Raw genomic sequence first — 23,673 nt, forward strand, 5'->3', positions numbered from 1 at the left:
TGAAACCCTGCGAATTTACAAATTAAAGAACTTATAACTTCCAATCTCTAAAAATTCCTGAACTTCAAAATTTAGAAATTTGCAAATTTCTCAACTTATAAATTGAATAGTACGTCCCTCAAGTGAGTCACAAGGAAAAGGAAAAAACAAGCACGTCACATATTGCTGTGAAAGCGACATATATGAAAGTTTCTTCCGAGAAGAGGAAGCATCCTGCATACCAGAGAAGGGGTACGTGTACCACCAAAGAATTCGACCTAACGTGAGATAGCTTGTGGTGATTCACCACAAACGCATTCGGAAGGGTCGAAACCTTCTTCAGGGTTAAAATGAAGTGTAAAAAAGACCTTCAGCCACGGGCGATTGGTTTGACTTTACGATTCTACGACCACGCCGAACCCTCTAATTTCATCCTTCCGGAGTGCAGACATTTTTTGCACAATAAATTCTCTGGGATCTTGGATTTATTGGAAAATAAATTACCACATTTTTCTGTAGTAAAGTCATTCGGCCTCGTAGAAATTTATAATTAATCAGTTCAAATTGGCGAATTTGATGAAAGTCAAATTTATAGTCAGTCTAGTTGAAAGTGGAAGTTGGAAGTGTTCACATATCCAATTTTTACATATCCCACTTCCACATATTCCAATTCCACATATCCCAATTTCATACATTCCACTTCCACATATCCCACTTCCACATATCCCACTTCCACATATCCCACTTCCACATATCCCACTGCCACATATTCCACTGCCACATATCCCAATTCCACATATCCCAATTCCACATATCCCAATTCCACATATTTCAATTCCACATATCCCAATTTTACATATCTCAATTCCACATATCCCACTTCCACATATCCCAATTCCACATATTCCACTTCCACATATCCCAATTCCACATATGCCAATTCTCACATATCCCAATTCCTACATATCCCAATTCCCACATATCCCAATTCCCATATATCCCAATTCCCACATATCCCAATTCCCACATATCCCAATTCCACATATCCTACACCCACATATCCTACATCCACATATCCTACATCCACATATCCTACATCCACATATCCAAATTCCCAACTTACCAAATCTCCAATCTCCAATTTCCCAAATTTCCTCCTCCCAAATCTTCAAATTTCCAAAACTCCCTAAATCAAAGCTACCAAACCTATCAAACTCAACCTCCCCAAAAACCTTAACTCCACTAAGCTTACTACATATCACAACGACACTTGTTCTGCTCAAGCACTTACGAGTTAATGAGAGCCCTAAGCATATATCGTTTCCATTAAAAGCCGCCTTGACATCTTTACATGTCGTCCAGCGTCGATCGTTCACCAACAAAAGCGGACAGCCTTGGATGCTCGTTGCACGAGGATCGTGCGAAAGTGTCGTTTCGAGTGATTTCAAATTTTTCCAAGTATCCTCTTAAACACTTCGAAAAAAATCTACAAACGATCATTGAAAATGCCAGGCTGAGCAGGGACGCTCGAGATAAAAGCATCCAAGACGCTCGAGAGGTTAAAACCGGAGAAGATTACTTTTACGTTACTCGTCCACTTCGTGTTACAACGCTAATCTCTCGTAGGTAATCTAATCTCGAAAAAAAGGAGTGCCTCTCTGTTTTACTGCCTTGACGGAGCATGTTTGCTTTATAAAATGGCGGTCTCGGTACACTTTCGTGAAAACTTCTAGGAATTGAAACGCATTCGAAAGAGTAGAGTGAATACTCAGATTATTTTAAATAACATGTTAATTTTTGTGCAAAAATTGCATGAATTTTTAGCTGTATATTTCTTGAGAAGTATTTTAAACAAAATGTTAATGTTTGACCAAAAATTGCATGAATTATTAGCTACACATTTCTTGAGAAATATTTTAAACAAAATGTGGAACAAAGTAATGTGTGCAGACTGTTTTTCAAAATTATCAAATGAACAAAATTAAATAATCACAAAGTTATATTAGAAAATCTGAAATTGACTTATCAATTTAAATATAAGTTTTATGAAATAAGAAATTAGTATCAGAAGTTTAAGTAAATTATTTAGGTTGATAGCTCAAGAAGATAATCTGAGATGCATTTAGACATTCTGTGAAATGTAAGTTAATTCATAAGGAATCAATCATTTCTTGACGTCCACAAAGATTATGTTCAAAATGAAATATGATGTAGAGCACATCAAGTTAATGGAAGTAGAAGTCATTCTTTTAATGATTTTTAATCTACGAAATATTAGCTTTTAAGTTTAGCATGCGTCGCTGGCGGTCAAAGTGCGAACTAATAAAAATGGCCGACGCGAGTGAAGTATTATTTTAAGAGTATGAACAAATGTGATGTTCCTTATTTATGATAATAAAACAAGTTGTGAAACAAGTAAAAATTTATTGTAAAATATTAAGCCATATTTTAATTATTCTTTACAAGCTTTTAAACTAAATTTTTGGTAGTAGTTTAATAATAAAAATACGCTTGCGATATTTTTGCACCTTACTCTAGTCCTTTCGCAATATAGCATAAATAAAAATAAATATTACATAAATAAAGTAAAATGTTATTAGATAAAACCCTGAATTTTCTGCTAGCAACAGAAAAATTCCACCATTGCATTTATCTCCCAGCTTTCACAAATTGCAAACAATTTTTCCACATATTCCAGTCCGACCAGAAGTTCCGACAAAAAGAATCATTTTTAAACACAATCTCGATTTGCATATTATCGAAAAGTTTCCGCTGGCAATATATCGATGTAAGCAGCGATCGTAACGGACCTCCAAGATCGTACACCTTTCTCCGGTGAGGAACACGTTTTCAGATGTGTCCCGATTGGTCGAACCAGCTGAAAGTAGTACTCCCTCCATTTCATTGCGTTGGTTCATTGTAGTAAACGTGCAGCGTGTAAGGTTTCTTGGAAGCTTTGCGGTGCCGCGTGGAACGAAACGAAACGCGTTTAGAGGATGAGGCATATTCGAGAAGTAGGCGTACCATTCTAACCCGCTCTGTTCTCACGGGGTTAATTAGCAATCCCAAGAGTTAATTGCCGCAGGCAAAGGGTACCCTGTTTCCACTGAAATTCGCGGGAACTCTGTAGAGACAGGAGGAGCACCGTATCGAGGATTGCCCCGGGTTTTCTGCGATTATTGCGCATTGTAGGCAGAAGGGTCTTTGTCGAATTGTGAGAATTGAATTTGTGATAAGTTTATGTTTCTTTGGGGGTTTAATTGAAGTGTTGAGGACGGTTCGTATTTGGGGAGAAAGATGTGGAGATGTAATGTTAATTTGAGAGGTTTTGGGAGGTATTGAGAAATGTTGGTGCGGTGGGTAGTGTACCGGATGGGTACACTATTGTATCGGTACATTACAAGGGTAATACACCCTTGTTAGAGGGTGAGTTTGAATTCAGAAGAGGTGGTGGAGTTTTTGAGGGTTGAAGTTAGGAGAATTTAGGGACTTAGGAATATGGGGAAGAATTTTGGAAAATTGGGGAGCTTTGAAAATTTGGGGGTTGCGAATTTGGGAAGCGCTGAATTTAAGGGATTTCTAGATATTTAGAAAGTGTTGGAATTTGGGGAGTTGGAAATTTGGGCCAATGGGAACTTGGAAATTTGGGCTAATGGGAATTGGGAATTTGGTAATTTAGAATTGGGAAATTGGGGAGTTTTATAAATTTGGGGGTTGCAAATTTGGAAAGTGTAGAGTTTCAGGGATTTCTAAATATTTGGAAAGTGTTGGAAGTTGGGAACTTGGAAATTTGGGCTAATGGGAATTTGCAAATTTGGTAATTTAGAATTGAGAAATAGGAAGTTTTGTAAATTTGGGAGTTGCAAAGGAAAGTGTTGAGTTTCAAAAATTTCAGAAATTGGGGACTTGAAAATTTAGGCTAATGGGAATTTGAAAACTTGGTAATTTAGAAACTTAGGAATTTGAATATTTAGGGAGTTAGAAATGGGGGAATTTGGAAATTTAGGAATTTGCAAATTTAGAAGGTTAGAAATATGGCAATTTGGAAATTTAGAAATTAGAAAATTTACAACCTTAAATAATTCTAAATTCCAAACCTAATGTATCCTACATATTAAGTTTCTTCATGCGACTCAAAGTTCAAATCCACTCTAATTCTTCCCTACTCAAGTCAGTAGTTATCCTCCATTAATTTTAATTAATATCAGTAATTAAACTCGACTAATCTATCTCACCATTTTAATACTTCTTGGTTATTATATCTAGATATAATAACGTCATCCTAAATAACCTTCTCTTCAAAAAACGCATTTAGGCAGATCTGATGTCAGCTCTCAGAGATATTCGAAATTCTTTTTGCTTTTATTTTTTATAATCTATCTTGCTTACCTTGAGGGCGCAGAAGATGCAGGATTCCCGCATGCAGGCGTGTCCTGATAGCTCCCTGAAACTCCGACGGAAGATGTCGAGGTGCCATAATACCTGCAACAGAAAGCAATTAATTTTTAATAACTATAAGAAGAATAATTATTTGTTAATTAATAATTCATAATAATTGATACAGTGCTGTTATAAAGAAATATAACAGATATTTCGAGAACATTTATAGCTCCTTTCACCATTTTGGGCGAAACTCTAAACTCCATTTTACAAATTACAATTAGTATTTGTGTGAAGCATATATTATTTGTCAAAAGTTGAACTAACTGACTTGAACTTGAGAACCATATGTTTTCTAAGTTACAGTAAAAATTAAATTTATAATTTCTTTCATTAGTTAGTACGTAATATGACCTGTTCGTGAATCAGAAACAATTATCACGAAAGTCAGACTGAATAATACTGTGCTCTGATTTATTATACAGTACTTTTGCATTCCAAAAAAATTGGAATTTTTCATTCGGAATCACAGCAAACTAATTGAGAAAAATTAAATAGGTTATGTTAAGGTTATGTACACAATTGTGTAGAATAAATAGGACAAGATAAAATAGATAAGTAATAATTGTATAGAATAGCTAAGAATAAATAATTGTAAAGATAATGGTAAAAAGTCAGAAATAGTAAAATGTCAGAAATAATAATAGTAAAATGTTAGAAATAACAAATTGCAATTGTATGCAAGATTTTATTTTCCAAAAGAAATCATCATAAAGTAGATTCGAACGCCCGCAGTTTTTCGTTCACCATACATGTCGTAATTACAATATGCTAATTAGTAATAAATCTCATAGAGGCGTCATGTCATTTAAGTGTCAAACGAATGAAAAATACGGTCGTGTAGGTGTGCACGCAATATGAGGAAGCATATATGTAAATGCGAGGGAAAACATGTAGCGTGAAATGAACCTGCAACCACGCACGGTAGTAGTCTACCATATCGTAGGCACATTATTATTCTGAGGGAAAGTAAATCACAATTTCCGTGGCCATGTCCTGTCGCAAAGCGGAACATTATTTTCGCCTTTCCGGCTAAATATCCGGTATTTCAGAAATTCGTACCTGATACTTTTATGCTAACTACGTAAACCCTCCTTCTAGCGATTTAACTATGCATATACTCTGCACTTTTTAACTTAATATTTACGACGAAACAAATAACATTTTTAAAATAATATGTAGGTTGTACTATATTAAATTTACATAATAATGATGTAAAAGTATCGTGAAATAGCAACGTTAAAAGTTCGAAGTTTGAAGAGTTTGAAGTATGAGGTGTTTACTGATGTTCACAAAACAAAATGGCTGACTCCAATGATACAGTAAACAGTAAACGATTTTGAAGTGTATGAAGTTTAATATAATTTCATGACATTAAAGTGTCACAAAATGGCAGTTACATTACATCAATTTTAAGGTTAAATAGTAACAAAAATATCTGTATAAAGATTTTATCGTTATACGTAATACAAAATGGCTGACTGTTCGTCACAAAACAAAATGAAGCATTTCCACTCGAATGAAGTCTAAAATAATTTCATGACATAAAAAAGTCACAAAATGGCAGTTATATTACATTTATTTTAAGGTTAAATAGTAACAAAAATATCTGCATAAAGATTTTATCGTTATACATAATACAAAATGGCTGACTGTTCGTCACAATACAAAATAAAGGATTTCGAATCGAATGAAGTCTAATATAATTTCATGACATAAAAGTATCACAAAATGGCAGTTACATTACATCAAATTGAAGATTAAATAGTAACAAAAATGTCTGCATGAAGATTTCATTATTACACTTAATACAAAATGGCTGACTATTCAGAACAGTACAAAATGAAGAATTTTTAAACGAATGTAATGTTGTAAAATTATTACAAAATAGTACTAACGTAATATTGATTGATTTGAAGGTTAGGTTATGTTAGGTTAAAAATTTCTTGACCCACTTCTGTGATCTATCTATACTTTATTTATTTTATATACGCTTATATAAACGTCATCTCATAATAAAATGAATTTCATACAAAGAAATATATCAGACAATAATTCAATTTGTTTCACAATATATTTTCCTCCAAAAAATTCCATAAAAATCTATTATAGTATTTTGAAGGAGTAATATTCTAAAAAAAGTTTCAGTACAATATTTCTCACGATGGTTAATGAATCCTAGTACACAGAAGCCTATTAATCATTCCAATTCCGATAGATACCGATTCGTTCCACCAAAACAGAGAAAAAAGAAGTGATAAAGATTGAAACGTGTCCCAAGGAAATGGTGTTTCGTGCAATTAAGCTAATTGCAGAATTCGAGAGCGCAATAATGCGTACTCATCACGATACGATTTAATTAGCACTAATGGCGAAATACATATTTTTACCCGGAGGAAACAACTGGAGACTGGAACAATTTTAAGCAGCTACTTTTACAAATTACATTCGTCGAAATTCAGTGACAAGTGGTACATTTTGAAATTAATTTATGAGATATGTGTTTGAGACTGATTCGCACAAATGATAATAAAGCATCAATACATGATGATAATGAATAAAGAATCAATACGTGATGATACTAATTAATATACTTGACATTAATAAGTACTTCAATTTTAATTTTTTTCATTATAATTTTACATTAATTTGCTGAAATATTTCGCATCAATTATTGTGTATGAATGACGAAGGAAATTTTGGACCGTTCATTTATTCGTGAGAAAAAGATAAAAGAAATTAAATCGTTGCAGTATCTACTTTCGTCATGATGAGATGTCAGATTAAGATCATTCGTTCGCTGAAAAAATTTATGATTAATTGGATGTTGTTTTGGGGGCTTTATTCAGGAGTGATTAGAGAATAAATTTAAAGGAGTAATAAAGGGGAAGTCAATTTTGAAATTTTGGATTTCTAGATTTTAGGATTATGGAATAGGGTAATTTTGGGAAGGTGGAATTTGAGGATGGAGGAATTGTGTGAGAGAGGAATTTTTGGATAGTGGAATTTTGCAAGGGTGTAATTAGGGGATAGTGAAATTTTGTAAGGGTGGAATTTGGGGGTAGTGGAATTTTGCAAGGATGGAATTTGGGGGTTGTGGATTTTTGCAAGGGTAGAATTAGGGGATAGTGGAATTTTGCAAGGGTGGAATTAGGGGATAGTGGAATTTTGCAAGGGTGGAATTTGGAGATAGTGGAATTTGATAGTAGTGGAATTTGGAGGTAGTGGAATTTTGGAAGAGTAGAATTTGGGGATAGTGGAATTTTGCAAGAGTAGAATTTGGGGGTAGTGGAATTTTGCAAGGGTGGAATTTGGTAGTAATGGAATTTGGAGGTAGTGGAATTTTGGAAGAGTGGAATTTGGGGATAGTGGAATTTTGCAAGAGTAGAATTTGGGGGTAGTGGAATTTGGGAATAGTGGAATTTGGGGGTTGTGGAATTTTGCAAGAGTGGAATTTGGGGATAGTAGAATTTTGCAAGAGTGGAATTTGGGGGTACTGGAATTTGGGAATAGTGGAATTTGGGGGTTGTGGAATTTTGCAAGGGTGGAATTTGGGGATAGTGGAATTTGGGGATAGTGGAATTTGGGGATAGTGGAATTTTGTAAGCGTGGAATTAGGGGATAGTGAAATTTTGCAAGGGTGAAATTTGGGGGTAGTGGAATTTGGAGATAGTGGTATTTGGGGATAGTGGAATTTGAGAGTAGTGGAACTTGGGGATAGTGGAATTTTGGAAGAGTGGAATTTTGGGATAATGAAACTTTAGGTCAGTGGAACCTTGAAATAGTAAAAATTTGGATTATTGGAGTCCGAAAACTTTAAAATATCACTAATATTCTACCAAAAATCTAAAAGTACCAGAAAAGCCCAAATCCATAAACTCATCCACACTTCCCAAAAAACAATAATATAAACTACCCTCCAAAATCTCTTACCTCATCACAAAATGTACCAAAACAATTTCTACCAAAGAACAAAGGAAGCTAATTACTCGAACAAAAAAAATGTTACGACTGTCTTGAAATCTACACGTAATATGGTAAAACAGCTCATTGATACTTTGAAAGAGAGGATATTCGGCGTGTACGTCACTGGTCGTGCGTCGTGTTTTGTCTTTGATGCGTTGGTGTCTCGGAAGGCATTGTGCGTTCGTGCAGTTCGTGTCGCTCTATCCCGCCTATCAGACACGTGTCGTGTAAAGTATTAATAAATGTAATGATACATATTAAATAAAGCTCAATTCTATCAGGTTATGGGCCCAGGGAACGCTACCCCTGCGCGGTTAATAAAAATCGAGTGAGTGTGCGGGAAATTCAAGTAAAACGACGCGTAGAAAAGAAAAAGAAAAGAAGGTAAAATGGCCACGCATGGAAACCACGCCATAGAAAAACTAACAGATTCGAATTATGAATCGTGGAAGATACAGATGAAGAGTATATTAGTGTGGAATGATTTATGGCAGTATGTTAGCGGAAAAGTAGAGCAGACGGAAGCAAATGCACGTGAGTGGGAAAATAAAGATGAAAAGGCTCTGGCGCAAATCATCCTCGGTGTGTCCAGTCTACAGTTAAACCACGTAAAAAAGGCCAAGACCTCTCGAGAAGCATGGACGACTTTAGAAGAGCTACACGAATCAAAGGGTCCAATAAGAAAGGCCGTATTATATAAACAGCTATATAAATTGAAAAAAGAAGACAATCAAAGTATGGCGGAGTTTGTTACTGCATTTCAAAGTAAAGCGGAACAGTTGGAAGAAGCGGGCATCACGATACCGCAAGAACTCCTGTCGATAATGTTGCTGAATGCATTACCGACGCAGTATGCCAGTTTCTGCGTCGCGATCGAGTCGAGAGACGATGTGCCAACGATGGATGTTTTGAAAGTCAAGTTGGTAGAACAAGAAGCAAGACAAAATGAACAAATTCAGCAAGAGGAAAATCAAAATAATGCCTTTTTACTCAAAGAAAGTTCAAAACCGAGAGAGCAGAATTGGGTGCGAAAGCAGCATGCGCGCACGCAACATAACCTCAAACAGTCGAGCTATAATTCAACGTGTTTCAAATGCAACAAAAAGGGGCATATAGCAGTGAATTGCCGAACGAAGACAATTCCAAAGAAGAAACCATCATATGGTCAAGGTGAAGCCATGCTGGTTGAAGTGGTTTTGAGTACAGAATCACGCGAAAGAGGACAATGGTATTTAGACAGTGGTGCGACGAAGCACATGTGCAATGATCGCGGGAAATTTGAACAGTTTGATGAACGATATAACAGTCAAGTATTCACAGCTACAAAACGTTCGCTCGAATCGAAAGGAATCGGAAATGTGAGACTGCGGGTAAGTGGATTAGGAAAGTATGTGAACGATATAAACTTGCAAAATACAATATATGTGCCCGAGTTCAGAAACAATTTGGTGTCCGTGGCTCGAATTACTGAAAGTGGTTACTCAGTAAACTTTGGAAGAAACATTGCAACAGTGCGTCGAAAGAATGGAACAGTGGCTATGATTGCAAAGCGCGAAGGTGATTTATATAGAATAATCGATAAGCACAGCCACGTTGCACAAGTGGCAGAATGTAGAAAAACTGGTGAAACAATGAAGTGGCATAGCAGGTTTGGACACCTAAATTTCAGTGACTTGAAAAGACTGCAAGCAGAAAATATGGTGCGTGGGCTGTCGGAAACGTTGTTAGACTCGTTAAACGATTGTGAAACTTGTGCGAAAGGCAAAATAAATCAGAGTCCACACCCTCCATCGACAAGAAGAGCGAGTGAAGTGTTGGAATTAATACACTCTGATATATGTGGTCCTATGAGCTGTCCCTCACTTGGCGGAGCAAGGTTCTTCATTACGTTCATAGATGATAAAACAAGGTACTGTGAGGTAATTATGTTAAAGCAGAAGTCAGATGCTTTGCGAGTCTTTCAGGAATATGTAAGCAGAGTGGAGCGACAAACTGGTCGTCGGGTCAAGACATTGAGAACAGACAATGGTAAGGAATATACGTCTGGTGAATTTACTGCTTATTTGAAATCATTAGGAATAAAACGAGAGCTGACAGTACAGTACACACCACAACAGAATGGTGTAGCCGAACGGGCAAACCGGACTTTAGTTGAAATGGCAAGATGTCTCATGATTGAGGCAGGTTTACCTCAAAGCTTATGGGCTGAAGCAGTCAATACTGCTGCATTTTTAAGAAACAGATGTCCAACAAAAGCCTTGGAGAAGATGACTCCATTTGAAGCCTGGACTGGGAGAAAGCCACATGTTGGTTTCCTTCGCAAGTTTGGAAGCGGAGCAGTCACATTGATCAAGAATCGAAGAACAGGAAAGTTCCAAGCTAAGGGACAAAAGTGTGTTATGGTTGGATACTCCCCAGAGTCGAAAGCGTACAGACTGTGGTATCCAGGTACAAAGACAGTGATAAAAAGTTGTGATGTACGATTTTTTGAGAACAATCAGCCCCAGTCCATATTAGATGATCAAGCAGAATTATTTACAGGAAGTGAGGAAACCTTACAAATCAAACTTGATCCACAGGACATTACAGAAGAAGATGTACCTCAACGAGAAGAAGATGTACCTCAACGAGAAGAAGATGTGCCTGAACAGCAAGAAGAAGGTGAATTTAGGGAAATAACCAGCGAGGAAGAAACATTTGAAGATGCTGTAGAAGAGGTACGCAATTCGCCAAAGAGAGCACGAGGAAGACCCAAATTATTGAAAACTGGAAATGTGGGAAGGCCAAGAAAAATATACCATGAGGCAAACATAGCAGAAATAGTGGAGCCGCAAACGGTTGAAGAAGTTCTTGGAAGAAACGACAAGCAATTATGACTAGATGCTATGGAAAAAGAAATGGAAGCGTTAAGAGAAAACAATACATGGGAGCTTGTAACAAGACCAGAAAATAAACGTGTGCTCACCAACAAATGGGTTTTTAAAATTAAAAGAGATGAGAATGGCCAAATAGTGAGATACAAGGCCAGACTTGTGGCAAGAGGCCATGAACAGAAGTATGGTCTAGATTATGAAGAAGTCTATGCACCTGTAGCCAGATATGAGATTATTCGTATGTTGTTTGCACTGGCAGTGGAAGAAAAGATGCACCTACATCAGATGGATGTCGTGACAGCGTACATTCAAGGCAACCTAGAAGAGGAAGTGTACATGGAACAGCCAAACATGTGTGATGTAAAAGGTGAAAGTGACAAAGTGTGCAAGCTTAAACGGCCAATTTACGGTTTGAAACAATCAGGCAGAGCATGGTATAAGCGTTTAAATGAGTTCTTATTATCTATAGGTTTTGAAAACAGCGAAGTGAACCCATGTGTGTATGTGTGTGAGAACTGCGGCATAATAACTGTGGTAGTGATATACGTAGACGATTTATTGATAGCATGTGCAAATAAGAACAATTTAGAGACTATAAAAAGACGATTAAGTGCAGAATTTAAAATGAAAGATATGGGTCCTGTCAAACAAATATTAGGTATTTCTGTAGAAAGAGATGGTCCTGTAGGTAAGATCAGTATAATGCAAAAACAATACATTGAAGATGTAATGAATAGGTTCGGTATGAACTGTGCAAATCCAGTAGCTACTCCATTTGAACTAGGCATGAAATTAACGAAAGAAATGGAGCCTAAAACAGAAACAGAAAGGGAAATTATGAAAGAAAAACCATATAGAGAGTTAGTGGGTAGTTTAGTTTATTTAGCAAATGTTACACGCCCTGACATAGCTTATGCGAGTAGTGAATTGAGTAAATATTGTGAAAACCCTGGTGTACAACATTGGAAGGCAGCAAAGAGAGTTATTAGGTACTTAAAAGGCACTAGCGATTACAAAATAGTATATGAAAAATCGGAGAAAGATCTGTATGCGTATGTAGATGCCGATTGGGCAGGCGATTTAAATGACAGAAGGTCGTGCTCCGGAATGGTAATTATGTTCGCGAATGGACCTATAAGTTGGAAATCAAAAAGGCAGAATTCGGTGGCATTGTCAACCATGGAAGCCGAGTACATGGCGTTGTCTGAGGTAGTGAAAGAATTATTGTATTTGAGACGATTGCTTGAGCATATGAAAATGAATTGTGAGAATGAGAGACCGTCGACAGTATTCTGCGATAATCAAAGCGCGATACAATTAACGAAGAAAAATGTACACCACGGTAGATCTAAGCACATAGATATTAGATATCATTTCTCAAGAGAGGCTTACGAAGCAGGAGAAATATCTTTAGAATATAAATGTAGCGAGTTAATGGCCGCAGATGTGTTAACTAAAGCGTTGAGTAAACCAAAGCATGACAATTGTATTAACCTTATTAAAATTAAAAGGTAATTGCGGAAATTTACATTGTGACACTGCCGAAAGGGGGAGTGAAAGAGAGGATATTCGGCGTGTACGTCACTGGTCGTGCGTCGTGTTTTGTCTTTGATGCGTTGGTGTCTCGGAAGGCATTGTGCGTTCGTGCAGTTCGTGTCGCTCTATCCCGCCTATCAGACACGTGTCGTGTAAAGTATTAATAAATGTAATGATACATATTAAATAAAGCTCAATTCTATCATACTTGTTACGAGATCTGTAATGCTTTCTTTTTGTTTCTTCCTTTTTCGTTATCGTAAAAGGAAGATCGAGAAGTGGCGTGTAAGTATATATGCGGGAAAGTGTTTTCATTGAATGGACGTGTTTTGAAAGACTCGTGGGATCTAACAGGTGAACAGGATCCTTCCAGCAGGAGCGTATCAATATGGCTCTCAGGTCAGGTCGCAGCACAATACTCGAGAGACAAGTGCACGTCTCGGTTATTACGTGCACTTCCCTTCAATGCATAAAGGAAAACGTGCAACCGTGCTTTTGGCAGTAAACGAAATGCATGACATGCTAACAAACTGTTTCCTTTATAAATTTTACTTTACTGCGATTTCGTGTACTTTTACTTCAAGTTTAACTTTCATATATTTTTTCTAAAAATATTTTTCTGGCGGTAACTTTTATTTGGAAGAGTTATTAAGGTTTATTTATAACTTCTTTTGTCGTGTATTTGATACTGGAATTTTTATTTCAATAAATTTTGTTAGATGACAATTTTGTGAGATAACATTTTTTGAAAAATTAATTTTACTATTTTTATGTATTTATTTTATGAAATTATATTGTGTACATTCTTATGATTTTATGAATATTTGTACTGGAATTTTAACTTCTATTTTAGTGAAGAGAAAATAATTTTTTTAGTAGTAACATATTTAAAAATTTGTTTATTAACTTCTTCCTATATTTATATTTTATATATGACAATTTTGTGAGTATTTGTATTATCTTAACTTTGATGAGTTTTGTTGAATATAAAATAATTTTGTGCTAGTAACTACTGAAATTTATTTTAAGACTTTTTAGGTTATGTTTGATACATAGTATGTATTATAAGGTTATGTATCTACAAGGAACCTAAATGTATTATAAGAAACTGGTATTGTACAGAAATTTTTAGAATGCTTACGGTGTGATGTTAAGAACGGTGGTATCGGCTACACCTAGATACATATTAATAAATTGTTAATTATCGTGTGAACCAATTAGCAAAGGAACGCTGTGACTTGTGTTAACAGTTATCCACGTTATGAACGGGATATGTTGCAAGTAGATTAACCCTTTTTAGACCAACCCACATATTACTATAAGAAAAAAGAACATAAATGTGTTCACCGTAATAAAACTAATGTACCTCATCTTATTACCTATAATCAAATATAATGTACCTAATCAAATAGCAAGTCTTGCGAATTTTAACATTTATTACATTACAAAACTTTGATAAAATAAAATAAAATTTTTTGCATAAAAGAAATGGTAAAACAACTACAGTCAGTGGATTAAAAAAATAATATTTTTATAGTGAGACATCGTTCTTATCATTCTTGTGATGACAAAAAAGTTTGACTACTTTGTAATGTGTTCTATCATTTTCAATTAAATATTTATGTCAAAAGAATTAATTCTTTTGGCTATGTAAAAAGATAAGATGTAAAGAATGTTAGTAGGTTTCTTATAATTAATTGTGCTGTCCGTACAGTATTTATTATGAAAATAGACGGTCATCCTATATTAAACACATAACTCGCGTTTCTGATTAACCGACCTCTTGCTACAAAAGAATTCAAAAGGAAGTATCGTAGAAATTACGTGCATTTACGCTTTGTAACTTCATCCTGTGCTAAATACCTAATTATTGCTGCATGACTGTGGAGAACTCGTTCAAATCCTCGCTGAGAAATATATTATCGTTGAATTATTACTTTGCTATATTTTGCGAGTTATTAAATTGCTTTCAGAACCATATTACTGTATTTTATTTTTGAATATGCTAATATTTTAATTTTTTCTGCTAAACAAGGTTCAATTTTGATTTTGAGGAATGGGTCAAATTTCTGTGTAACTAAGAAAAGTTACAATTAAGAAATAATTTTTATTTCACTAATAGTACTTGTAAATGGAGATGTTGAGATATGACAAATTAAAGAATGTTGTTTACTATTTTTTTAACAGTTTCACTACTTTGATTGTGTATACTAAGTTCAACTGTTTATTCTCTCAAATTGCATAATTACAAAAAACGTTCAGATCATTTAATTCACTCATTCATATTCAAATATTCAACTTAAAAATTGTTAAAAATTAATAAAAATTTAGTTCCACAATTTTAATTGATTTGCAGCTATTGAACCACAATTACTGAAAGACCCTGTACATCAGAATATTCAAAAATATATTAATTATCAATAGTATTCATTCCATACTGATTTAGGAGGGACTCTCAATTTTTCCAAAAAATCTCAACATACTTAATTTAATAAATACGACACTCAATATTTAATAATCAACACCTTGTTGCTATTAAATTATAAGCAGCTTCAAAAACTGCACCAAAAAAAAATATCTCTCAATAAAGAAATAATTATATATTAATTGCAAATAAATGTATACTTGTATGATTATATTAATACTATTAGAAAAATAGTAAAAAGAGATAAATAAAATACTAATAAATTTTCGACCCAATTCTACAATTTCCGTCCATCTCTTCACACGCCGGTGAATGCAGCTCGGTCGATTTCATAAGAGAAATGCCAAGTTTCCCACCAGGATCGTGCTAATTAACATGTGTAACCAACAATTTCGCGCGATTTCCATACCCTGCACACGATCGACTCGTTACACTGGATTAATCGCGAAAGCATCAAAGTGGAAACTCTGTCACACCGTGGAAATACATTTTATCGTAGACCAGCGGTTGCTCCAGAAACGCACGTTTCATTCACAATCGACTTGGCGGAAGGTGACGGGAAAACGAGAGGAAAATGGATCGTTGCATTCCGTCCAAGTTTCTTACGGCTTAATGAACCGAACCGACCGCGCCATTATCGATAGATCGAGTATCGATTATCACGATTTCGAGCGTTCCTTTCCAACTGGAGACTTTGGGCTACATTGAATCTGTGCCAACTCGAATTTTCTCCGTTTCTACGGTTACAAACGCCTCTCGTTTCAAGTGTTGCGAAATTTTCAGATTATATTTACTTTTTTGTAGAATTCGTGTAGAACGATTTTGAAGATTTGTAGAAATTGCAGAGTGAAATTTCGTATCTTGGTGAAAGGTTTCTGATTGAAAGGTGTGATACTGTAATGTAAAAGCTGGGAAGAGTATTGGAATTTTAAAATGTACTGAAGAAATGGTGTAAAATATTATTATATACAAGTTAACAAAGCACTCCATTTAATTATAATTAACTTCTAACTCGTAGTTTGACAAGTTTTAATTAAAAAACAAATTTCAAGTTTTAAACTAGAAAATTAATAAATTAATGATTATAATGCATTACAATTTTAACTGAACAATTAGTAACGATTGTTAATAATTTTTAATAAGAGTTATAATTCTTAATTGAGGCACACTTGACCAGAAGTCAAAATAATTTTATAAACTTCAAGACTTTAAGTAAAATAGTTTCACATATTTCATATGATACATGTGAACCAATAGTATAATACAAACTATAAATATAAGATTTAAAATTAGTATAATCCTCCTAATCGATCCAAAAAGAACCAAAACTCTTCTACCTTGTCTTTCAACCACCACAAAAAAGAACTTGGGTTTCTGACTACCTACCAACAAAACAACCTACAAAAGAATTTGTAGATTTTAAAACTCATTAAGTTTGAAGCTGATAGATGACATCAATCATCCCCGTTCGAAAATTATCAACGTTTCTTACATTGCAAGAAATCTTAACTTAGTATCACTATGTATTCTGGGACCTCTGCTGACCCTCTCCGATTACTCATCCATCTACCCACGTTTCTTTTGTTATTACAGCAAATCGCTTATGTCAAATTGAGTAATCCTTTTGAGGTATATGTCCACATTGATCCTAATTGACATCAGAAAATCATGTTCTGGAATAACGTTTATTTACATTGCAATAAATTATTTAGGCTGCATTTATATCCTTAGGTTTCCACATCCAGACCTATCTAATATTAGTCATCCATGTTGTAAAATAACGTTCATATTGCAACAATTCACCTTTAGCTAAGATTAATGTATCCACATCATTGAACCTATACTGGTATACACAACCTGAGATCTACACTGATCCTGTCTAACAGATAATTCTCTTTAAAAATTACCCACATTTCTATATGAAAATACAGAAATATAGAAAATATAGAAAATGTAAAAATTACCCACATTTCTATATGACAACAAAATTGCTCTTACCACATTTATGTGTCTACCTAATTAACTCTGCACCTGATCCGACCCTATCCTAAAATACCTTTGTTTTTTATACGCCAACAAATCTGTACTAAATATAGCCTCTCGTGATTTATGCGTCCACAGCGACCCTGTACCTGGACCCACACCTGACCTGTGTCCCTACCGCTAATACACCGATGCTCGTAAAATGGATTCCATTATCCATCCACATCCCTATTGAACAAATACTGAATGAAGAGGCTGCACGTCCCGATTTAAACAATCTGTCCGAGAATCAACAGGTACGGGATCAAGATACATGTAACGGTATACGCGTTATTCCAGTGTATCGAACCACAACACAGAAGGTCCATCGTTTCCAGCAGTGTATTATCGATTACCGTGGGAGAGAAAATAATCGGGAAACAAAAAGACGTCAAACCTTGGCGATCTGGAAGAGGGCCTGCCTCCTTGGTCTCTGATCCTGCTTCATCCTTCCTCGCTTCGCTAGCTGTTGCATGGACGTCTCTCGAACGACGAGTACACGACTTTTACCACGAAACGCTCGTAGATCATCCACGATCGATTTTCGAGCGGAACAATGTCACACTGTACATGATACAGCCGGTGTTAATGGACACGAACACTGAAAGACGCGAAGCAGTAGTACTATCTTAGCCGGGCGACGGTGCAACAATGCCCGGATAGGGCTGGGACCGCTCGGTGCCGACACCAGCGCCCGTGGGACTCCTGCGGACAGGTTGCTAAACCAACGGACCCGCGTCTCTGTACTGACGCTGACTATACGAGATGCACTCACTATAGACTACAACGTACGGCGTGTACTTTTAAGGCCCAGGGACGCAGTTGGGTCCTGATGTGGCTGAGGTCCTTTGTTCAGGGAGAGTATGCTGTTTCGAGAACTTGTAGACCTTGAGAGGTGGCTTGCGGAGATTCCTACGGTCGCATTTTCGAAATTTTATATTCTAGTTCTAGCTCTTTCGTGGTGCTTGAAAATTTATATTTAGGTGTAGGTAGGTATGTAGGTTTGAAGGAATATTTTTGAGATAAGTTTTGAACATGTTAAACATTTAGTGGTTGGGTTTTTACTTTGTTTTTAGTGGATTGTTTTAGGGGGGAGGATTTTTGGCTGTGACAGGTTGGCTTTAGTAATAGATTTCTTGGGGAATTTTTGAAAATCTGAGTTGGGGATATGGAGGTATGGACAGTAAAAAATTTGGGAAGTTCGGGTTTAAGAATGCAGATTGGAAATTAAGGAGTTTGAGAATTGGGGAATTGGAGAATTTTGGAATATGGGGATTTGGGGGTTGGAAATTTGGAAATCTGAGAATTAGGGGATTTGGGGAGTTTAAATATTTGGGAATTAGGTGATTTATAAAGGTAAAAATTTGAGAATTAGGAGATTTAGAGAGGCGGGGAAATTGCAAATTTGGGAATTTGGGAAATTTGGAGAATTTGAGAATTTGGGAAATTTGGGAAATTTGGGAAATTTGAGAAATTTGGAGAATTTGGGAAATTTGGGGAATTTGGAGAATTTGGAGAATTTGGGAAATTTGGGGAATTGGAGAATGTGGGAAATTTGGGGAATTGGGGAATTTGAGAAATTTAGAGAATTTAGTGAATTTGAGGAATTTAGAGAATTTAGAGAATTTTGTGAATTTGTAGAATTTGTAGATTTGGGGAATTTGGAAAATTTTGTGAATTTGGGGAATTTGGAATTGAATTATTTGCAAATAGTCTAAAATGCAAATTTAGCGACTTGGAAATTCAAAAAAGTAATTCTTACATATCCTCAAACTTTAAAGTCCCTCAGTTTCTATCTTCAGCAATCAACCTTATTTACGTCAACTTTTTAAACACTATGCTTCCAGAAGTCAATCTAAAATTGACTTCAACTTACAAAAATTATTAAGCCTCTTCCATCAAAGTGATACCTTCAGAAATAAAGAATTGCATAAATCAATACAAGTTTCATCCCTCATTCTCCTTGAATCCATTTTTATTTAACAACCTGTTCATAAAACGTCCATAAAGTTAAATATCATTAGTGCCATTAATGACCCAGATTATCTACAGAAGATCAAATTGAGTTAACGAACATAAGAAGGAAATTCTGACAGTCTCAGCTTGCGTCCCTGCTGTTTACGGGCAACGTACACGAACCGCCATCTTTACTACGAGGAGTTCGGTGTGGGTGAGAGGCCCTGGGTCAGTTGTACTGTCCAGGAGGGGGAAAAGGGCGCTAGTAGGGGACAGCCAGGTTTTCGAAGCAGAAAGGGGAACCTTCGAACAGGCCAACAGAAGAACGAGGAGTGAACGTACGGTGACATAGAAGGAACAGAGGGTCACGTAAGGGACGAAGAAAGAGGGGTCATCACGACACTCGCAACGTTTTACGTTACGCTACGATGCTACGAGATTGTTACGCAATTTGATTCGGAAAAGAATGACTGAGTAATTTGGGAATATCCCCTCTTTCTCCTCCATTTCCTCGGGTTACTATCTTACATCGAAATTTTTATTTTTGTTCTCACAATTTGCGGAGGGCTCCCTTTTGTCTTCGTGTGAATCTCCCTCTTTGTGGTAGTTGAATAATCTTTTTGTTTGCGGCCGTTGTAATGAGTGAACGGTTGCATATTGGAGTTTGCATAGGGGTGGTCAATTATTTTTATATTAAGAAAATTGTTCAAATAAAATTTGTAAATATTTTATCTTTTGTTATTTTTCATTCTTTCGAAAGATGACAGACATTGAATTTTTTATTTTTATTTAACTTGCACCATTTCTACTTACTTATATGTTTGCTTATTTATGGAGGTGGAAAATTATTTTTTACATTAATAAAAATGTTCAAATAAAATTTAATTTGTAAATGTTCTATCTTCTGTTATTTTTCATTCTTTTGAAAGATGGCATTGAATTTTTTATTTTTATTAAACATGCACCATTTCTGCTTATTTATACGTTTGCTTATTCACTTATTTCTCTGAAGATATTAAGAAACGCTCAAAATTATCAAAAAATTGCACGTGACAAGATTGTCGAACAAAAAATACAGCTTCCAAAAATAAAACGACATATGTAGAATGCAAAAGTGTTCATTTTGCAAGAACATTGCAATTTTGACGCGTTAGCCATCAAAGTATTGCATCGAAAACACAGTTTGCGAAGTTTCAAAAGCAGAAATTTGCTCAAAAATGGTTCCATTTGTTCGTAACAGTTATCAACAACAGCTTCCTTTGCAACATGTTCACGTGCATATGGTCAATCGTTGAACTGGTACAAATTTTTTGTGTGTTCACAATGGAAAGGAGAGACCGTAGTTATTACGCTGACCGTTGTTGCAACAGAGTGCATACTGCTGTATGCAGTCGGCATAATTGCGTACAGAGTGCATACGGAAAGTCAAACCCTTTCACGTGTAAATGCTGGCACGTGTTGAATGTAGATACCAAAGTAACGAGAAATTGCTATCTTTATTGAAAGAATCAGAATGAAGAATTGCAATCTCACGAACTGACAGAAATCTTTTCAGTTTGGATACGTAGCTAACCTATCATTAATGTACAACATTGCAAATATTTATTAAAACTTACTAACAAAAGTACTGACAATTGTGCAGGTAAAATCATGTTCTATAAAACTGACAGATTCCTTTAAAAACTTAATATTGCACTTAAGATGTTACTCAATAAATTAAATATTTAAAACAAAAATTCAATCATTTGCACTCGAATTTTGCTGTTGGCAGACAGCAGCTTTAAGTTTTTCACTTAAAAAGTTTAATAACTTCTTTTAAAGTTATCTTTCTATTATTAATTGTGACTATTATGCTTCCTCAAGTAAATTATAGAAAATGAAAAATACCTACAGCCAAAATAACCTAAATTAAATCAATATTAAAAATAATATATGGATACCTAAGTTTGTACCATAACAATAAAAATAATATGTATGCTAAAAATAATTGATAACAGAAAAATTCAGCTATGTATTTAAGAAAATTAATCACGAGCAGATAGAAGTAATTTCCTGCGCTCGATGATCGATACTATGTGTCAAACTTTTTAATTGCAAGTCGTTAGGTGGGTAGAGAATGACTTCACCGGGAACCAATCAGGCGTTTTCTAAACGGATAATATAAAACGAACTTGATTTAGTTGACTCCCTCGCAACCGGTCTTTGCGCATTTGCATGGCGCCGATAGGATTCTGGATCCTTTCTACGCCATTTTGCTGTCCGGCATAGCTGCTCAAGGTTTAGCAACGCGGGAGAAATGGTCAGCGAAGAAAGAAGGAACGGAATTTCATTTGTAATGTTATTTATACTGAGAATTTAACTTTCTTTTTAAAGTACTGTTATTTTTATCTTCATGTAGATTTGTTTTTTGAAATGTTTATCGGAAATAATATATCTATGCGTGTTAAAATAAATAATATTCAATATGTGTGAATGTCTATAGTATGTAACATATGTGTGTAGGTATAAACATGAATATGTAACATATGCCCACATATGTCAGTGTAAATAATGTCTAATATATGTCTTAGTCCAACATGATATGTAATACATGTCTTTGTACATCATAAATATGTAGCATGTGTCTACATATGTCATTGCAAATAACATCTAACATGTATCTACGTGTAACATACATGGTATGTAATATATGTCTCTGTATATCAACATAAATAACATCTAACATATGTCTGCATGTATCAATGTAAATAATACATATAGAACATATGACTATGTCTAAAAATATAAATAATATGTAATATATGTTTATGAACATCAATATAATTAACACCTCACATATGCTTACACATATGAATATAAATGGCATATAGCATGTATCTAATGTCTATAACTAATCTATAAAATATGTCTACGTACATGTATAAAAATAATATCTAGCATACATCTACACATATCATAATATCAAACATACGTCCACATGTAAAAAAAAGAAAGAAAAAACAAATCCTACAAGGTTGGAACGCATCAAACCAGCAAGCACAGCTCTGGCAGGAAAATCGAGCGTCTCAACCGCGCCACAGCCTCTTCAATTAGGAGACGATATTCCTAAGCACGTAGAACGCCAGTTTTCCATAGGTCTGGCACCGTTTGAGGATTTCCAGACGCCACTTGCCGGGACCAACAACAATGAAGGACTTTCTTTCCGAAAGAGCAAAACGAACCGCGATAACAAAGAGGCTGCCTAGTCTCACCACCCGTGCTAGCCTCTCCTCTCTTTACTCAGATACTTCGCAGACCTCCTACGCGCTCTTCACCGACCGTACCGATGTCTACAAGACAATTGTCTTAAGTATTCGCCGGACCTTTCTTTTTTTCTTCGCCACTCAGACGCATGGTTCTGCTTTTCGTCTTTCAATCCAGGCGGAAACCGGCGGGAAAACGTGAAATGGGTACAAGGATAATTTGGATACAAGGAGAATTTTGGGGATGAATGGAAGGTTTTGGGGGTGGAGGGAAATGGTGGGTTGTTTAGAGATGTGGAGATTTGAATGTGTTGGGATTTTTAGTTATGAGGGTTTGAGGGTATTGGGATTTGGGGATGTAGGAATTTGGGGCATGGGGTTTGGGGGACATAGGGACTTGGGGATGGAAGGATTTGGGTACAGAAAGATTTGGGGACGTAGGAAATTGGGGACGTAGGGAATTGGGGACGTAGGGAATTGGAGACGTAGGGAATTGGGGACGTAGGGAATTGGGGACATAGGAATTTGGAGACGTAGGGATTTGGGGACGTAGGGATTTGGGGACGTAGGGATTTGGGGACGTAAGGAATTGGGGACGTAGGGAATTGGGGACGTAGGGAATTGAGGACATAGGGAATTGGGGACATAGGGATTTGGGGACATATGAATTTGGGGACGTAGGGAATTGGAGACGTAGGGAATTGGGGACGTAGGGATTGGGGGTCAAATGAATTTGGGAGCATAGGAATTTGGTGAGATAGGGATTTGGGGACGTAAGGAATTGGGGACATATGAATTTGAGCACATATGAATTTGGAGACATGTGAATTTGGAGACATATGAATTTGGTAGCATAAGAATTTGGAAGAATATGAATTTGGGGACATAGAGATTTGGGGTTATAGACTTCTGACGATATAGGGATTTGGAAATATAGGAATTTAGAGGTACAGGCATCTAAAAATTGAAAGATTTGGGAACATAGAAATTCGAGAGTATAACAATCTAAAGATACAGTGATCTTAGAAGACAAAAATTTGCAAATATAAAAATTTGAAGATACAGAGATTCACAATATAAAAATTTTACAATAAAAAAATTTGACCATATCAATTTTACAACACATAAGAAAAAATTTACTAATACAACACACAAGGAAAAACAAATTTTACCATCAAGTTAAATTTTACTTTCAAGAACAAAATATGATTACCTCAAGATTGTAATGGCCGCC

The 23,673-nt window shown here is 35.6% G+C and overlaps 1 protein-coding gene across 3 annotated transcripts in view; it reads right to left on the bottom strand.

Moving 5' to 3' along the window:
- ec (ubiquitin specific peptidase echinus) overlaps nt 1–23,673 on the bottom strand; it is a 140,161-nt gene that overhangs the window by 33,914 nt on the left and 82,574 nt on the right. For 2 of the 3 annotated variants that reach the window (XM_076534022.1, XM_076534021.1), the window contains exon 3: nt 4,369–4,461. In XM_076534022.1, coding sequence (XP_076390137.1) covers nt 4,369–4,461 — 93 coding nt within the window. Of the gene's footprint in view, nt 1–4,368; nt 4,462–17,638; nt 17,965–23,673 lie in introns of those variants that run through there. The other variant, XM_012286548.2, reaches the window with a different exon arrangement.

This window comes from Megachile rotundata, chromosome 7 (genome assembly GCF_050947335.1).
Source record: "Megachile rotundata isolate GNS110a chromosome 7, iyMegRotu1, whole genome shotgun sequence".
NCBI classification, from domain to species: Eukaryota; Metazoa; Arthropoda; class Insecta; order Hymenoptera; family Megachilidae; genus Megachile; species Megachile rotundata.